The sequence below is a fragment of the Oncorhynchus mykiss genome, chromosome 7 (assembly GCF_057628025.1).
Source record: "Oncorhynchus mykiss isolate SJ-2025 chromosome 7, ASM5762802v1, whole genome shotgun sequence".
NCBI classification, from domain to species: domain Eukaryota; kingdom Metazoa; phylum Chordata; class Actinopteri; order Salmoniformes; family Salmonidae; genus Oncorhynchus; species Oncorhynchus mykiss.
This window is the reverse complement of record NC_143028.1, coordinates 69,660,075-69,679,959: the sequence shown is the minus strand read 5'-3', so window position 1 is coordinate 69,679,959 and position 19,885 is coordinate 69,660,075. Positions and strand designations below refer to the sequence as shown.

The 19,885-nt window shown below is 40.7% G+C and overlaps 1 protein-coding gene across 1 annotated transcript in view; it reads left to right on the top strand.

The window, feature by feature from the left end:
* The window catches only part of LOC110528489 (V-set and transmembrane domain-containing protein 2-like protein), a 38,105-nt gene extending 23,028 nt beyond the window's left edge, over nucleotides 1-15,077 (top strand). Inside the window, exons 2-4 of the mRNA XM_021610591.3 lie at nucleotides 11,141-11,307; nucleotides 12,956-12,997; nucleotides 13,150-15,077. Coding sequence (XP_021466266.2) covers nucleotides 11,141-11,307; nucleotides 12,956-12,997; nucleotides 13,150-13,464 — 524 coding nt within the window. The 3' untranslated portion in view covers nucleotides 13,465-15,077. The remainder of the gene's footprint in view (nucleotides 1-11,140; nucleotides 11,308-12,955; nucleotides 12,998-13,149) is intronic.
* The last annotated feature ends 4,808 nt before the right edge of the window (nucleotides 15,078-19,885 follow it).

The following is a 19,885-nucleotide window of genomic DNA, read 5'->3' as shown; positions in this document are numbered from 1 at the left end:
GGACGGAGTTTGGGAAACCCAGCTCTAGTGTGCCACTGGTAGTGTGAGAGCATCACTGTATGCCAAAACAGGAGAGCAGAACAAGGGGCTGTACACTCAGAGAGAGAGATTAACACACACACATATACACTGCTCAAAAAAATAAAGGGAACACTAAACAACACAATGTAACTCCAAGTCAATCACACTTCTGTGAAATCAACTTAGGAAGCAACACTGATTGACAATAAATTTCACATGCTGTTGTGCAAATGGAATAGACAACAGGTGGAAATTATAGGCAATTAGCAAGACACCCCCAATAGAGGAGTGGTTCTGCAGGTGGTGACCTATGCTTACTGGCTGATGTTTTGGTCACTTTTGAATGCTGGCGGTGCTTTCACTCTAGTGGTAGCATGAGACGGAGTCTACAACCCACACACGTGGCTCAGGTAGTGCAGCTCATCCAGGATGGCACATCAATGCGAGCTGTGGCAAGAAGGTTTGCTGTGTCTGTCAGCGTAGTGTCCAGAGCATGGAGGCGCTACCAGGAGACAGGCCAGTACATCAGGAGACATGGAGGAGGCCGTAGGAGGGCAACAACCCAGCAGCAGGACCGGTTCTTCCGCCTTTGTGCAAGGAGGAGCAGGAGGAGCACTGCCAGAGCCCTGCAAAATTACCTCTAGCAGGCCACAAATGTGCATGTGTCTGCTCAAACGGTCAGAAACAGACTCCATGAGGGTGGTATGAGGGCCCGACGTCTACAGGTGGGTGTTGTGCTTACAGCCCAACACCGTGCAGGACGTTTGGCATTTGCCAGAGAACACCAAGATTGATAAATTCGCCACTGGCGCCCTGTGCTCTTCACAGATGAAAGCAGGTTCACACTGAGCACATGTGACAGACGTGACAGAGTTTGGAGACGCCGTGGAGAACGTTCTGCTGCCTGCAACATCCTCCAGCATGACCGGTTTGGCGGTAGGTCAGTCATAGTGTGGGGTGGCATTTCTTTGGGGGCCGAACAGCCCCCAATGTGCTCGCCAGAGGTAGCCTGACTGCCATTAGGTACCGAGATGAGATCCTCAGACACCTTGTGAGACCATATGCTGGTGCGGTTGCCCCTGGGTTCCTCCTAATGCAAGACAATGCTAGACCTCATGTGGCTGGAGTGTGTCAGCAGTTCCTGCAAGAGGAAGGCATTGATGCTATGGACTGGCCCGCCCGTTCCCCAGAACTGAATCCAATTGAGCACATCTGGGACCACATCTGGGACACCATCCACCAACGCCACAATGCACCACAGACTGTCCAGGAGTTGGCGGATGCTTTAGTCCAGGTCTGGGAGGAGATCCCTCAGGAGACAATCCGCCACCTCATCAGGAGCATGCCCAGGCGTTGTAGGGAGGTCATACAGGCACGTGGAGGCCACACACACTACTGAGCCTCATTTTGACTTGTTTTAAAGACATTACATCGAAGTTGGATCAGCCTGTAGTGTGGTTTTCCACTTTAATTTTGAGTGTGACTCCAAATCCAGACCTGCATGGGTTGATGCATTTGATTTCCATTGATAATTTTTGTGTGATTTTGTTGTCAGCACATTCAACTATGTAAAGGAAAAAGTTTTGAATAAGAATATTTCATTCATTCAGATCTAGGATGTGTTATTTTAGTGTTCTTTTTTTTTTGAGCAGTGTACATAGAGAGAGGTTAATATATATAGAGAGAGGTTCATATATATAGAGAGTGGTTAATATATATATAGAGAGGTTAATATATATATATATATATATATATATATATATATATATATATATATATATATATATATATATATATATATATATATATATATATATATATGAGAGAGAGAGAGAGGTTGAGAAATATATAGAGAGAGAGGTTGATATATATATGTAGAGAAGTTGTTGATGTTATGTTATATATATATATATATATATATATATATATATATATATATATATATATATATATATATAATATATTATATATATATATATATTATATATATATTATATATATATATATATATTATATATTATATATTATATATATATATATATATAATATATAATATATATATATAATATATATATATATATATTATATATTATATATATATATATTATATATAATATATTATATATATATATATATATATATATATTATATATTATATATATATATTATATATAATATATATATATATATATATATATATTATATATTATATATAATATATATATATATATATATTATATATTATATATATATATATATGCAATATATAATATATATATATATATATATTATATATATTATATATATATATATATTATATATAATATATATATATATATATATATATAATAATATATATAATATATATATAGAATATGTATAATATCAACCTCTCTCTCTATGAAGCAAGGGCCAGCCAACGAGAGCATACAGGTCGCAGTGGTGGGTAGTACATGGGGCTTTGGTGACAAAACGGATGGCACTGCAATAGACTGCATCCAATTTCGTAAATGACATCGCCAATGACATCGCCAAAGTCAAGAATCGGTAGGATAGACAGTTTTATGAGGGTATGTTTGGCAGCATGAGTGAAGGATGCTTTGTTGTGAAATAGGTAGCCTATTCTAGATTTAATTTAGGATTGGAGATGTTTAATGTGAGCCTGGAAGGAGAGTTTACAGTCTAACCAGACACCTAGGTATTTGTATTTGTCCACATATTCTAAGTCAGAACTGTCCAGAGTAGTGATGCTGGAGGTGCGGGCGGCGATCGGTTGAAGAGCATGCATTTAGTTTTACTTGCATTTAAGAGCAGTTGGATGCCACGGAAGGAGAGTTGTATGGCATTGAAGCTTGTCTGGAGGTTGGTTAACACAGTGTCCAAAGAAGGGCCAGAAGTATACAAAATGGTGTCGTCTGCGTAGAGGTGGATCAGAGAATCACCAGCAGCAAGAGCGACATCATTGATGAATACAGAGAAAAGAGTCGGCCCGAGAATTTAACCATGTAGCACCCCCATAGAGCATGCCAGAGGCCCTCTGATTTGACACACTGAACTCTGTCTAAGAAGTAGTTGGTGAACCAGGCGAGGCAGTCATTTGAGAAACCAAGGCTGTTGAGTCTGCCTATAAGAATGCGGTGATTGACAGAGTCGAATGCCTTGGCCAGGTCGATGAATACGGCTGCACAGTATTGTCTTTTATCGATGGCGGTTATGATATCGTTTAGGACCTTGAGCGTGGCTGAGGTTCAGCCATGACCAGTTCGGAGACCAGTTTGCATAGCGCAGAAGGTACGGTGGGACTCGAAATGGTCGGTGATCTGTTTGTTAACTTGGCTTACGAAGACTGTAGGTCATGAGAGAATGTAGGTCATGCAAAATAATGTTATCAGGTATTTGCTGAATGATCCCCCTAGTAACCATATAGGGGTAAAGGAGATCTGGGAGGGGGCTTGTAGCCAGGTGGAAATGGCCAGCTGTAGAAAAATGCTTATTGAAATTCTCAATTATCATGGATTTATAGGTGGTGACAGTGAGGGGAACCAAGAGAGAGAACGATGAGGGTCTTTTTGAGAGGAAGACAGTAACGCGTGTGAGTTTTGAAACTTTAGGGTAGGGAGAGAGGAAGAGAGAGAGAGAAAGAGGGAGAGGGAGAGAAATGATCAGGAACAAGAAAAGGATACACAGAATGAGAGAGTGAAAGATAGGAAGCGAGAGAGAGGGAGGGAGGGGAGAGAGAGTGAAAAAGCTTGAGTCTGCAGAATGAGTCTTTTTAGTACGTCTCTTTTGGGCTGTGGGAATTGAAAGTACAGGATCTTATAAGACCATCCTACTGTGGTGCGGAATCCCACATCTAAGCCTCACACAGGGCTCCATGTATAGCGCTGTCCTTGAGATGACCTTGCTTTAGGGTTTTATCTGTTAGGCTATACCGTCAGGGTCCAGTTTTTCAAAAGTGATCTGATCGGGTTTCGGTAATCGGATAGGATGAAATGCATAGAAATATGTCAATAGAACGGGTGTCCCAATTCAAATCAATGGTACGTCCTTTCAATTCATTATATTTCTATGCATTTAATTCTATCCGATTTCTGAAATCTGATCAAAACTACATTCATTGCTTTTCTTTCTCTGCTCATATGAAAATGATCACGAACCCAAGATGTAGTTTGTTGTTTAAAAATATGTTATACACTGTGTTTGTCTTTGCTATGATGATTATTGTTAATCTTCTCTTTCGATCAACCACCATCCTTCTCCTGTTTATTCATGTTAATGTTTAGCTTACAGCCAGTTAGTGAAATGGATATGCTGTATTGTGTAACAAAGTCTGTATTGTGTAACAAACGCTCTTGTCAGTAAACTGCCACAATCACTGTTCCCATCTTGGGTTTAGGCTACACATGAATTTGGATGTCCTGCTAAACAACTTTTCAAAAGGAAGGTACCTGCCTGCACACTGCTCATGATTCAGAAGACGAGAATGATAGTGTCACTGTGTTATACACCCTTTGGAGTATGTCCACTGTGTGTAGGCACCCCTTATTCATGTGTGAGCCTTTTTCACACAGTTTTATACAGTCGTTGTGTACAATGCCCTCAATAAGTGTTGTTGGGTGTATCTCATCTTTCCCACTCTCCTCGCCCTCTGTCCCTTTCCCTCTCTCTCTCCTCACAAATGAGGCCACTGCCTGGCTGTGAGCAGCGGAGCATCCAGGGCACGACTCGTGGGAGCTCAGTCAGTCAGTCACACCCCCCTTTCTCTTTCCTTCTTTCTTTAACTCCCTCCCTCCCAGCTGTGTCACAGATCCACAGGCCTGATGGAATATCAATTACACATTTGGGCCTTTCTCTCTCTCTCTCTCTCCGCAGCCTAAAGATTCTAGTGTTTTTGATCAGCAGAGGCTCTCAGAAAGATTATTATTGATGAGGATGAGAAATACAGCTGTCCTGATTCACCACCCCTCTAATCACCTTTAAATATACAGTTTGTCATTTTAAAGGAGAAGTGCACCCCAAAATCTGAGTTTGTCTAATGTTTATACACCTATAAGTTAACTATAGTGGACCATACTGGAGCCAAACTTTCATTCTTATTGCCATGTTATTAGATGGTGCCAAGCTCTCCCATTCATTTGGGGATTAAGGCCTATATATTTTTGTTGTAATGCATGTCAAGATCTACCTGTCTGAAACTCCGAACCTGACCACTCACTTACTATGGCCTTCTAATCATCCATAGCTTCCAGTTGGCTCATTCAAATTCTCTCCACTCCCCTGCAACTCTTCCCCCGATTGTTGCTGTTTATGACATGGTACATACTCTCAGTTAACGGACATGATAAAATAAGTGCACCTTAATAAGTGCACGTGGGGTGGAATGTGTGTCCGAAATTTGATCAGGTTATGTAATGGCTACACAAAAATACTCTATTCAGTAACATCAGACTTTAAAATGCAAATGCAAAGGCATATCAGGGAAGGATACAGTTTACATAGAGGAGACCCTGAGTAAGGAATTGTGTTTTGTTAAAGATTGGTTCTGACAACAAATTGTTGCTACACTTAGGAAAAACTGAATCGATTTTGTTTGGAACAAAACGTAGATTGCTTAGGGCTCACAAGATGAAGATAAACTGTGCAGGCAAGGAGATTGAATCTAAACGAATTGTAACTTATATTGGTGTGTCCATAGATCAATCCCTTTCTGAAGACCTGATTGCTGCTAAAATTCTTTCTAAATGGCGAACAAATTGACATTTTTATATCGTAACACTAGATATTTTAACATCAAGTTAAGAAACTGCTTGTCTCAACCTTGATTCAGTGTCATGTTGATTATGCCTGTATAAAATACAGCTGGCAAACAAGCATGTCCTAATTGTCTTAATTACGGAACAGAAATTATATGCACCAAAAAATAACCATCATTACAGCTTCATAATACTAGCATCTGTAGTGATATAATTGCATGGGTAATGCAATTCTTTTGAATGACTAGCGTCAATTAGCAAACTTTGATAATGCCAATTAGCAAACAACTTGGCTAACACCAATTAGCAAACTTAATTATCACCAATTAGCTAACTTAGCTAACAGCAGCAGGCTAACAGAATTTCACATTTCAAACTTCACTTCTCTTTCATATGAGGATGAGGGTTTGGTTTGAGGTCAAGGCCAAGATCTCAGTTGCATACTCCTCGAGCCCTCTCTCCTCATCTCCTTCTCAAATGCCATCGGATGAGAAAGCCAGAGGTCCCGCCCCTCTGACCTTCTCCTCCAATAGGGTCTGAGGATTATTTTATTATTTTTTTCACCTAAATTTAACCAGGTAGGCTAGTTGAGAACAAGTTCTCATTTACAAATGCGACCTGGCCAAGATAAAGCATAGCAGTGTGAACAGACAACACAGAGTTACACATGGAGTAAACAATAAACAAGTCAATAACACAGTATAAAAAAGTCTATATACATTGTGTGCAAAAGGCATGAGGAGGTAGGCAAATAATTACAATTTAGCAGATTAACACTGGAGTGATAAATGGTCAGATGGGCATGTGCAGGTAGAGATACTGGTGTGCAAAAGAGCAGAAAAGTAAATAAATAAAAACAGTATGGGGATGAGGTAGGTAAATTGGGTGGACTATTTACAGATGGACTATGTACAGCTGCAGCGATCGGTTAGCTGCTCAGATAGCAGATGTTTAAAGTTGGTGAGGGAAATAAAAGTCTCCAACTTCAGCTATTTTTGCAATTCGTTCCAGTCACAGGCAGCAGAGAACTGGAAGGAAAGGCTGCCAAATTAGGTGTTGGCTTTAGGGATGATCAGTGAGATACACCTGCTGGAGCGCGTGCTACGGGTGGGTGTTGCCATCGTGACCAGTGTACTGAGATAAGGCGGAGCTTTACCTAGCATGGACTTGTAGATGACCTGGAGCCAGTGGGTCTGGCGACGAATATGTAGCGAGGGCCAGCCGACTAGAGCATACAGGTCACAGTGGTGGGTGGTATAAGGTGCTTTAGTAACAAACGGATGGCATTGTGATAAACTGCATCCAGTTTGCTGAGTAGAGTATTGGAAGCTATTTTGTAGATGACATCGCCGAAGTCGAGGATCGGTAGGATAGTCAGTTTTACTAGGGTAAGTTTGGCGGCGTGAGTGAAGGAGGCTTTGTTGCAAAATAGAAAGCTGACTCTAGATTTGATTTTGGATTGGAGATGCTTGATATGAGTCTGGAAGGAGAGTTTACAGTCTAGCCAGACACCTAGGTACTTAAAGATGTCCACATATTCTAGGTCGGAACCATCCAGGGTGGTGATGCTAGTCGGGCGTGCGGGTGCAGGCAGCGAACGGTTGAAAATAATGCATTTGGTTTTACTAGCGTTTAAGAGCAGTTGGAGGCCACAGAAGGAGTGTTGTATGGCATTGAAGCTCGTTTGGAGGTTAGATAGCACAGTGTCCAAGGAAGGGCCAGAAGTATACAGAATGGTGTCGTCTGCGTAGAGGTGGATCAGGGAATCGCCCGCAGCAAGAGAAACATCATTGATATATACAGAGAAAAGAGTCGGCCAGAGAATTGAACCCTGTGGTACCCCAATAGAGATATGTGGAGCAATGTCCCCTCCAAGCTGTGCGCGTGCGCAGATGAAATATCAGCCTGCACAGAGAAGCACGAGATTAAACTTTCTAGTTTTCCTCTTTAGTTAACACTATAAATGTTTCCCTCTACTGTGGGAATTGTGATTGAATCAACTTTCAATGCAACATACCAAAACAAAAACGAACTATGCAAGAGATTTTCTTGTATGCATTGGAGTAAGATTCTATTGCATTGACAGGCATGACAGGCCCATAATCTACAGAGACCGGTGCACCATAACCAATCAGAGCTGCAGTATCCCTATATGCAAATAGACCATTGCCATATATGGATCTGTGCCATTCACTATGAACTGGACAATGTTTATAGCATGAGTGGTCTTGTTTTGAAATCAAAGTGAGAGCTGCATGTAGCCATGTTTGCACATTTGTTCATATTCTTTGCTAGTAAGTGAGTTATTAGCCCAGTTATAGCTAATTTCTAGTCAACAATGGGGGAGTGGTTGCTTCCTACAAGAGCACAAAACGTGTTCTTTTTCAGCCATCTTTGAAAAATAAGTCAGGTAAAGAGCTTCTTTTCTGTCTTAAAGGGTCAGTGTTGTATTTTGTGACAGGCTTGAATAAGCTAAGTAGCCAATAGGCAGAGGGTAGCATAATTAGCCTGTTTCTCTGTAATAATTGTATGGGAATACTAATTAACTTTATTTTGTAAAGTGGTTTCTTGCATCAAACACAACATTTTCAGTCACCTCCTTGTCTGATGGACAAGTGGATAAACAGGTTAATGTCAATCACTACATGTTTTTTTTTCAAAAGTCTCATGGAATGTAGGCCTAATTTGAACACCACACATTGGCTGCTGCTGTGGCGTCCTCACACTTGTCTGTTTTATGGTCCCAGATGGACATGGAATTCAGAACACATGCTTTCCTCTCAGGATTAAAACATTTGGCTTTTGAAGTACAGCAGTGGTTATGTACGTTTCAGCTTACATACCTTTTAATTTTGTCTTCCTTTTGTGTCCTTTGCAAAATGTTATTTGCTTAGAGCTACTCTGCAAGGTCTCTTTACTGAAAAACAACATTTGTGCAAGAGTATAAGGTGAACAAATAGGAGAGACCCACTTATACAGGACAAAGCACTCACTTCCACAATACTTCACCACTGTAAGTACATAGTCATATAAAATCAATATGGCGAAAGAGAGAGAGAGAGAAAAATAGAGACATTTACAGTCTAAAATGTGAGACTCAATGGGGTGTGATGAGATTACCACCACATGACCTCAGGCTCAACTTCTACACTTTGTAGATGAGGAACTGAATGTACTGAACATGCATATAGTTTCACCACACATCGTTAACCACTTTCATTAGTACGGTATGATAATAGATCAACATGATGGATGTGGTACAAAATTAACCGGTTGCCCTGCATGGCATTGCATAGACCAGGGAACTCTTAAGTCCAGCCCTGGAGAGCTACTTGGTGTGCAAGCTTTTGTTTCAGCCCAACACTAACTCAATTAATTCACCTAATCATGGTCCACATCGAAGATCATGATTAATTGATTATTTGAAACCGGTGTGTTATGCTGGGCTGGAGTAAAAGCCTGCACACCCTGGATGAGATTTGGAGACCCCTGGAAAATACCTTGAATTGATAGGCCTGATACAGTGATACTGTGTGGAAGGATGCTATATGACAGGTATAATGTTTCCTTACATGTTCTAACACAAGGGGTAGCCAGCCGTAAGACAGTAGGAAAACAATAGGCTTTCAAGGAGAAGGATTGTGACATGTAACACTTCGATCATGCTATATCTTTTAGATAAGACACATCTCAAATCAAGGTTTATTTGTCACGTGCGCCGAATACAACAGGTGTAGTAGACCTTACAGTGAAATGCTTACTTACAGGCTCTAACCAACAGTGCAAAAAAGGTATTAGGTGAACAATAGGTAAGTAAAGAAATAAAAACAACAGTAAAAAGACAGAGCGATGCTATAGAAGTAGCGAGGCTATACAAGTAGTGAGGCTACATACAGACACCGGTTAGTCAGGCTGATTGAGGTTGTATGTACATGTAGATATGGTTAAAGTGACTATGCATATATGATGAACAGAGAGTAGCAGTAGCATAAAAGAGGGGGTGGGGGGTGGGACACAATGCAGATAGCCCGGTTAGCCAATGTGCGGGGGCAGTTGTTGGTCGGGCCAATTGAGGTAGTATGTACATGAATGTATAGTTAAAATGACTATGCATATATGATGAACAGAGAGTAGCAGCAGCGTAAAAGAGGGATGGGGGGGGGGCACACAATGCAAATAGTCCGGGTAGCCATTTGATTACCGGTTCAGGAGTCTTATGGCTTGGGGGTAAAAACTTTTTACCTCTCACAATCTATGGAAGTAGTTATGTATTATGATACATTTTGTACTCATGCTTCTCATTACCTGAAGGACAACATCCATAAGAAGCATGATTCATAATAATATAAAATATATTATAAATATATTATAAAATTATAATATAATTTGATTATCCAGTAAAGTAACATTTGTCTGATACATTTCCAATGTCTATACAAATTAACTAAGACACACAAAACATATCTCCCTTTCTTGAAGACACATCTCCCAACCACATGCAAAAAAAATCCTCCCTAAAATCCCCAAAGTGCCCTTCAACTTAATTATCTTCATCCGCCTGTTGTTTCTTGCTGAAGTTTTATCCTCGTAATAGTCGGCAGATGGTGCATCTTAAACAACAGCACATCGCTTAAACAGAATACCATTGACTACTTTATCTTTTATAGACTTGTCTATAAGACTGAAGCTCTCGGTGGAGGAAGTCTCTGTGGTGGCGAAGTTATAAAGGAGGATTAGTCTCTTGAATTAGCAATGTGTTTCAAACAGAACTGGCAAGAGGATTTAGCCTAATAGCTAGATGTGTGAGGATAGATAAGGGATATGGGGGAGTGATGTTTTCATTTGAGAAATGTCCCAGGCTACTTTGGCCCCCTGAAGGATTAGGAACGGAAAACAAAAAAAGCCCACACATGACGTTGTCTGAGTCAACAGAGCTGGGTCCTATTCATTAGGCACCAAATGGAAGAAAAGGGACTGAAATATGAAGGGACTACCCGGACTTGTCCAATAAGAAACAGTCTTTTTCATTTTCTGTAGCAAAATGTTTGGCAACGTTTAACATTCAGAGGCCGTCTCAGGAGAAAGATTTAGAATTTTAACCTTTGATCTATAACCGTTATTTCCAGTGGTACGCCATCACCTGTTTGTAAACTTTGATCTATAACTGTTATTTCCAGTGGTACGCCATCACCTGTTTGTAAACTTTGGGGGTGGCTTTTCTTCACTGGGAAGGAAAGTTACAGATTGTACAGATGTTAGAGTCATTTGTTTCATTGATTGCTTGATTGGTCGGTCACGTTTTTGAGTCACTTTTCAGGTGCATAAATACTCTTCTCTCTCTTTTCATTCCCTCTCTCTTCACTCAGCTGTCTTCACGGAGGTTCCTCATGACATCACGACGCAGAGCGGTCAGGACGTGGAGATGGCCTGTTCGTTTCGGGGGGCGGGCCCCTCCTACTCCCTGGAGATCCAGTGGTGGTACATGAAGAACCACAGAGACTGGCCAGAGAAACCCACCTGGACCACCAATCAGGTGAGCCGCTGAGAGAAATGTCATGGTCGCAGGGAGAATTTTATTTAAGGGAGAGTTTTATTGGCCCGGGGGTGACATCTATGAGTTATTGAATCTGAGTAACTGTCTGTGATTCTGCTCGACATAGAGTAGCAGTACTTGTGTGTGCTCAGGACTTGATGAGCACAATGAAACAATGTAGACCTAGCCACTAAGAGATTAGTAACTGTCAACCCTGGTTTGTCTGTTGAAAGGGTACAAATGAAGCCCTAAATCCTAATTTCAGATATGTTTGTCGGCATGTTTATAATCTCCTCCCTTACAGGTCAATGCATTATTCACTTGACTTCTGTGCTTGTTTCTTAAAAGAGGAGCCCTGTATCTGATTATCATCATCATGCAAAAAACATTCATTAAGCCCACATAGACTTTGTTAATGCACTATTACCATACAAAGAGATAATGTACATGACTGTGGACAGAACTGAATTGACTGAATCCACATTAGCCTACAATACAGCAGGCAGAGGAAAACATTAGCTGCAGCCCTTGGCACAGGAAAGAATAGATAATTGCTGATTAGCATTTTTCTAGCACTGTGGGAGCAGGTTGACTTCTCTAACTTAGGGAAACTTAGAGCTCCTGCTGTGGTACTAGACACTATAATTGGCACAAAGGAAGAAATAGATTTTCCACATCTCTGTTCGATGCATAATGCATACCTATGCCCCAAAATAATTCCTTCCCCTCCCCAACTTTCACAGATATTTTATTCACTTGATGCCCCGAAATAGCTAGCTATCAGACACAACAGAAACCAAGATACAAGACTACCCAGTGACATAAAAACAGCCAAGATATTAGGCTACCCAGTGACATAAAAACAACCAAGATACAAGACTACCCAGTGACATAAAAACAACCAAGATATAAGACTACCCAGTGACATAAAAACAACCACGATATAAGACTACCCAGTGACATAAAAACAACCAAGATATTAGGCTACCCAGTGACATAAAAACAACCAAGATATAAGACTACCCAGTGACATAAAAACAACCAAGATATAAGACTACCCAGTGACATAAAAACAACCACGATATAAGACTACCCAGTGACATATCAACTAAGATATTAGGCTACCCAGTGACATAAAAACAACCAAGATATAAGACTACCCAGTGACATAACAACCAAGATATTAGACTACCCAGTGACATAACAACCAAGATATTAGGCTACCCAGTGACATAACAACCAAGATATTAAGCTACCCAGTGACATAACAACCAAGATATTAGGCTACCCAGTGACATAACAACCAAGATATTAGGCTACCCAGTGACATAACAACAAAGATATTAGGCTACCCAGTGACATAATAACCAAATATTAGACTTCCCAGTGTGGATAGGAAATTGTTTATTTAATCACAGTACTAAAGATTATGAATTGCAGATGTGTGAATATGTACACAGTACTACATACCATTTTTAGGTGGTGGACTGTAACACATTTTCATTTGTTGATGATCTGACGTGTAACATATTTGAAAGGGTCGACATATTTCAAGTGATATTTGATTCTTATCTATACTGATACTGTATGTCACTTGCTATTGTTATTTCAGCCATGTGCCTGACTTCTTTCCATCAATTCCTTATAGGTGGTTCCCATGGAGATGTCTAAAGATGCCGCCAAAATAAGTGTGAGTAGACACATCAGTGTACAGTACTGCACTGGAAACTAAATTGACTGTAAGCTAAACATGATTAACTCATTGTCAATGTACATACTATTGATACCGAGGAATAGGATTAATATGCTTAAGATTTACAAATACATTATCTTCTGCCACAGGTGGTAAAAGTGGCCGGGAGCAACATCTCCCACAAGCTTCGTCTCTCCAACATCAAGCGGTCGGACGAGGGCACGTACGAGTGCCGTGTCATCGACTTCAGCGGCAGCGTGGCGCAACACCACCGCGTCCGGGCCTACCTGCAGGTGGAGGCTGAACGAAGCCTGGGCCACATCTCCGCAGACACCCTGCCTCAGGAGCCTCGGCACAGGGGACAGGGGAGCCAGGCGGACCTACACCAAACAGAGGGCCGGGAACTGAAGAGGCGTTCGGCCGATGACAGCACCACGGACTGCACTGAGAGCTGTGTGCTCTAGAGGTTATTGTGTCCAGATGGGAAGAACAGGAGTGCATGTTCCCGATTATCATAAGAAGGATGATTGTTTTAACACCCACAGAGAGGCCTGGACAAAAACAGGACTCTTTCTGCTTAATTTATATGTTCATTTCTGAATCGATTTGTTTGGCTTGTTTGTTTGTCTTACATTTATTTATGATTGTTTGGATTAGGATTGTCAGAGACCACCAGAGGGCATGATCGTACGTTATCTTGGTTCTCAATGTAATGTTATTTCTCGCTGCTTTCGTTAAAGCCCCAGTGCAATCAAAAACGTGTTTTCCTGTGTTTTATATATGTTTCCACACCATGAGGTTTGATTAATACTGTGAAATTGTCAAAATGATGATTGTGCCCTTTTAGTGTAATAGCTGTTTCGGTGGGAAGGAGTTTGGCCTGCCTTGTGACATCATAATGGACCAATAAGAGAGTTCCAGACCTCTGGCAGATAGTTTCCCCTCCCCACTCGGACGACTCCCAGACAGTCCTATCAACATTCTTGGTTTAGAAGTTGCTCTTTGCTAAGAACCTATTTGTGTTTATTTTTTACAGTTTCCAAATAAAATGATCACAATAAGGTACTTAATTGTTACCCAAAAATGATTTGACATTGAGATAAATATGTCTGTATTTGACCTTTAAATGCTTTGTCCATGATTTCTGACTCTGGGATTGTGATGGGTGAAGATGAGGATATTGTTGGCTGGAGAGGAGATGGAGGTAAGGCCTGTGTCTCAAAAGTCTGAATTTCCTTCCTTCCCTTGTCTCCTTTCCTTCTTAAGCACTGATATGAAATGTCTGGAAAGAGACAAGGCAATATAGTAGGATCTTTCCCTATCTGTAGTTATAAAGTAAAGGAGACAAGGAGAGAAAAACACACCCCATGATAGATTGATTGGATAGGGAGATTTTGCTCTCAGTGATGTATACATTGAAATGCCTCGTTCCTCAGTGGTGTTTTATGGAAATGTATGCCAAAAAAAGCTACAGTATTTACATGCAAACTACACTTTTTATTTTATCAAGGTCTGTGAAAGTACTTTTGAGAGTTGTTTTTTGGTTTGTACTTACACCCTTTCGATAAAGCAAAATGGAACTATTTAAACCACTTCTAGAATGTCTAATGGAAATCCAAACATACATGTATGCCTTCATTACTTGGAATAAATGGTATAATATTGTCTTCACAATACACACACACACACACACACACACACTTTTCCTATCAACACCACACAATTTATTCAGTGCTAAGTAACCAAATGAATCATAGTGGGTTGGCTTTCTGGACCCAGATTAAGCCTGCACTTTCAATGGAAATTCTCCATTGAGAATGATTTTTAGTCCTGGACTAGGCTTAATCTGTGTCAGAGAAACCTCCCCAGAGTATGTTAATCCTTGCTTTTTTGTCATTCTATTTCCAACTAGGGTAGCTCTTTTTTGTGCAATGATTTCATCAGTAGAGTTAAAATGACATTTAAGGTATGTTTTTTTCAACTCTTTTCATGTTTGTCTTCTTGACAGTGTTTGTTCTTCAATCTAAATGCTGCTGTTTGATATCTATTCTGTTAAATACATTAATTTGATGGGAAACCTTTGGTCTTTAGATAATTTATTTGATTGTTTCAGTTAAAGTACTGTTATGTCTGCTTGATCTCCTGTCAGAGAAAAAAAAGTAATTCACAGAAATCAAAACATTTGAACTTGATGGTTGATGAAACAGTTGATTCTCAATAGGCGGAGTGCGCTGTTTGAAATATGCGAAGGAAAGAGAGGTCTTAAATGCACAACAGGACCCTGGATGCTTGTATTATTCTTCATCTGCTTTGCTGTGATCAGGAATACACCAGCAAACACCTTTTGAAGCATCTGTCAGATATAGTTGTAAGGAGAATAGAAGCCGTAAGGAGAATAGAAGCTTCATTATTGCAGTGTTTTGAGATTTTAGGACAGACTATGTACCACCTGTTAGTATTTACAAGATAAACGGACAGGTACATATTTAACAAAACCCTGAATAATCCATGAATGATATATTAACTGTACAATCCTGAAAATTACATTTTAGACAATTAGCACCCACTCTTACCCAGAGCGACTTACAATTAGTGCATTCAAATATACGAGGTGTGGTTCAATTGATTGTTTTTTTACGCTTCTCTTAAAAGTTGCTTTGGAGTACAATGAAGTTGTCACTGTACACTGACGGACAGAGTTCTATGTTTAAAAAAAAGTTCAACCATTCATTACATATCATTGGAAGGTAAGGTGACGGTTATATTCTCTGAACATTTAAAAGGAAAGATGGGATGTGGAATGCAACATCATCAATGTTATGCTGCCATTGTGAAATATTTTAGGAAATATATGGAACTATTCCTGTCATATTTATTAATATATATATTTGGTCACTTCAATTGGTCTATGTTGGTTTGAGGACACAACAACTGAATATAAAGTGTTACACATCCCCCCTTTTCACTCTTCCTATCTTCTTAGCCTCTATTTGCAGTGCACTACTGCCACACACAGTCCTAACAATGAATTACAATGACCAGTGCTTCTCAGCCTGCTTCATTGCACTTCCTTGTTTAAACAATAGAGGTCCGTGTTACACATCCTATCACCTGCTGACCATATTGACCATAACAAAAACAGGACCCTAACCTGCCATTACACGTATCTGAGACTACTTTATCCCTTTAAAATGTACGTTCTCAGTAACGACTCTGGTGCAGTTTTCAGTGGAGGGATTTTACAATCACGGACCACAGTAACAAAAGGTTGCACCATGAACCATGCAGTCAATTCTCTGTCTTCCTAACTTAGAAAAGTACGGTTATGTTCATGAGGTTCTGCTGATGCCAAAATATCTACTGTGAAGTTACAGTTAAAGCTCGTAGATAAGGGGGAACCATATTGTCTTCGCGTATGCATGGGAGGTAATTCCCGCATGGATGTGAGGCAGTTCAGGTCTTTTCTGATGGTTGGAAACATGCTTCATTTCAGCAGAGCTAGTTCACTGTAGTGCTCTTAAAGAGGCAATCTGCAGTTACCACATCAATTACATGTAGCCATTGATTCTTGAAGAATCATGAGCTTAGTTCAACCATTATACCCCATCAGAACCCAAAATATAAGCTTGTTTATTACAATGTTTGTAAACAAAGCCAATGTAAAGAAGCACCATGTAGCGTCAAAAACTATAATTTCAATACCAGGGATGGTCAGTCCTCGCATCAATAGCTCTGTATATGAATTTGAGAGTGGTCACATTTCTCCAGCTCCATCCCTCAGTTTTTTACTGAAACGGAAGGGGAGAATGCTTTGTTATTGTTTCAACTGCTGATTGTCACTTTAAGCGTGTCTGGAAATGCTGTAGGAATTCCAGCCCAGATGAACACGCTGAAGTGATCAATGCATCAACATGACACAACAGCTGCAATGTTGAGAATATGCCAAGGCCAGGTTAGAGTTGTCTGAGGTCATTGGTAAAACTACCTTCAGAATAATAGGATGTTTGTGTTTGCACATTTGCTTTACAACTTATACTTGTACATGTTTAGCTTGTTTTCAAACAATCAAATTATTTAACAGGAAATCATAATGTAAGAGATAAATAATTCAGAATTTCTTGGGAGAGTGGTTTTGTAAACCTGTCACCATCTCTTGGTAGCAGTAGATTTTATGGTATCTGACATTTCATAAATACAACGTAATGTTTTGTCAAAGTTAACAATAAAATGAACAATCAGTGCGTAGAATCTTCCTTGTGGCTAACTTGGCTGTGCACCACAAAATGGAGGTCCACTCGTAAAAACCATAGAGCTGAACCTAACCAGAACCAGACCGTTACATCAACATTTTGGAATTTGTTTGTGCATTTCCCCCATGGATTTGATTTCCCTCAGCTTTTTACATGGTACTATATGTAAACTGATGGATTACTAGCTCCTCTCACTGAGGTCAACTGAGCTTTACAGCCAAGACTGGAGACCTGTTTCTTCTGACAGCACCTTGGTCCCCTCACCAACACTTCCCATCATAGCCTGCTTATGCCTTCTAACCTGCTCTTAATGTTTCTTTAGCTGAAGTCCTGTAGGAGATTGGTGGTGTAGAATCAATGGAAGTGAATGGATTATACCCAGTGCAAAGGTTTAGTGGTAGTATTTAACAGGTAGTATCACCAAACCTTCCCAACATGGCATATTCCCGGGATAAAATTCCCCGAATTCTTCTTAGAGATGTCTGGTAGAACAGAATTTCAGAAGCATGGGGATATTTTTTATGATATTGTGTGTGGGTTGAGTGTTACCACAGTGCCACCACAAACTGAAACCCAAATGTATTTGATGGATACATTTTTCATAAGGGAAAATCAAGTCTAAAATGTCAAAGTGGAAATACGAACATCAGAAGCCTTTTTAAACCACAAATACACATTTTAGCAGGAAAGGTCTCCAGCAACAGGGTGATCAAAATAAGGTCCTACATACAGTTGAAGTCATAAGTTTACATACACTTAGGTTGGAGTCATTAAAACTTGTTTTAAAAACACTCCACAAATTTCTTGTTAACAAACTATAGTTTTGGCAAGTCAGTTTGGTATAGTTTGTATAGTTTGGGCTATTCAATGCTAATGCAGTACGCCACAGATTGTTTTTGTGCTGGTCAAGGGCAGTCAGGTCTGGAGTGAACCAAGGGCCATATCTGTTCCTGGTTCTAAATTTGTTGAAAGGGGGCATGCTTATTTAAGATGGAGAGGAAAGCTCTTTTATAGAATAACCAGGCATACTTTACTGATGGAATGAGGTCAATATCCTTCCAGGATACCCGGGCCAGGTTGACTAGAAAGGCCTGCTCGCTGAAGTGTTTTAGGGAGCGTTTGACAGTGATAAGGGGTGATCGCTTGACCGCAGACCCATTACGCACGCAGGCAGTGAGGCAGTGATCGCTGAGATCCTGGTTGAAGACAGCAGAGGTCTATTTGGAGGGTAGGTTGGTTAGGATGATATCTATGAGGGTGCCCGTGTTTATGGATTTGGGGTTGTACCTGGTGGGTTCTTTGATAATTTGTGTGAGATTGAGAGCATCAAGCTTAGATTGTAGGATGGCCGGGGTGTTAAGCATGTCCCAGTTTAGGTCACCTAACAGCACGAGCTCTAAAGATAGATGGGGGGAAATCAATTCGCAAATGGTGTCCAGGGCACAGCTGGGGGCAGAAGGTGGTCTATAGCATGCGGCATCGGTAATAGACTTGTTTCTGGAGAGGTGGATTTTTAAAAGTAGAAGCTCAAATTGTTTGGGCACAGACCTGGATAGTAAGACAGAACTCTTCAGGCTATCTCTTCAGTAGATTGCAACTCCGCCCCCTTTGGCAGTTCTATCTTATCGGAAAATGTTATAGTTATGGATGGAATTTTCAGGGTGTTTGATGGTCTTCCTAAGCCAGGATTCAGACACGGCTAGGACTTCCGGGTTGGCAGAGTGTGCTAGGGCAGTGAATAAAACACACTTAGGGAGGAGGCTTCCAATGTTAACATGCATGAAACCAAGGCTCTTACGGTTACAGAAGTCAACAAATGAGAGCGCCGGTGGAATGGGAGTGGAGCTGGGCACTGCAGGGCCTGGATTAACCTCCACATCACCAGAGGAACAGAGGAGGAGTAGGATAAGGGTACGGCCAAAATCTAAAAGAACTGGTCGTCTAGTACATTCAGAACAGAGAGTAAAAGGAGCAGATTTCTGGGCATGGTAGAATAGATTCGAGGCATAATGTACAGACAAAGGTATGGTAGGATATGAATACAGTGGGGGTAAACCTGTGCATAGTGACGATGAAAGAGATATTGTCTCTAGAAATATAATTTATACCAGGTGATGTCACCGCATGTGTGGGAGGGGGAACTAAAGTGTTAACTAAGGCGTATTGAGCAGGGCTAGAGGCTCTACAGTGAAATAAGGCAATACTTACTAACCAAAACAGCAATGGACAAGGCATATTGACGTTAGGGAGAGTGATCATAGGAGTCCAGTGAAATGCTTCAGGCAGCTAGCGGGCCGGGGCTAGCAAGCTAGCATTAGGGCCTTAGAGGAACGTTGCAACGGAAGAAATTCTGTTGTGGCCCCCTCGTGCTTTCACGTCGGCAGACGGATACGCAGGGCTCCGTCTGAAAAACCAAGCCAATTGGCAAAATAGGTATAGTGGCCAAAGAATTTGTCCAATGGGCCTCTTAAGCTAACAGTCTGATGTGCTCTAGACAGCTAGCGGGCCGTGGCTAGCAGGATAGCCGATGGGCATTCAGGGGACGTCGCAACGAAGGAGCCAGTTGAGAAACCCCCTTGGGCGAATTACGTCGTTAGTCCAGTCGTGATGGGTCGGTGGGGGTCCAGGCCAATTG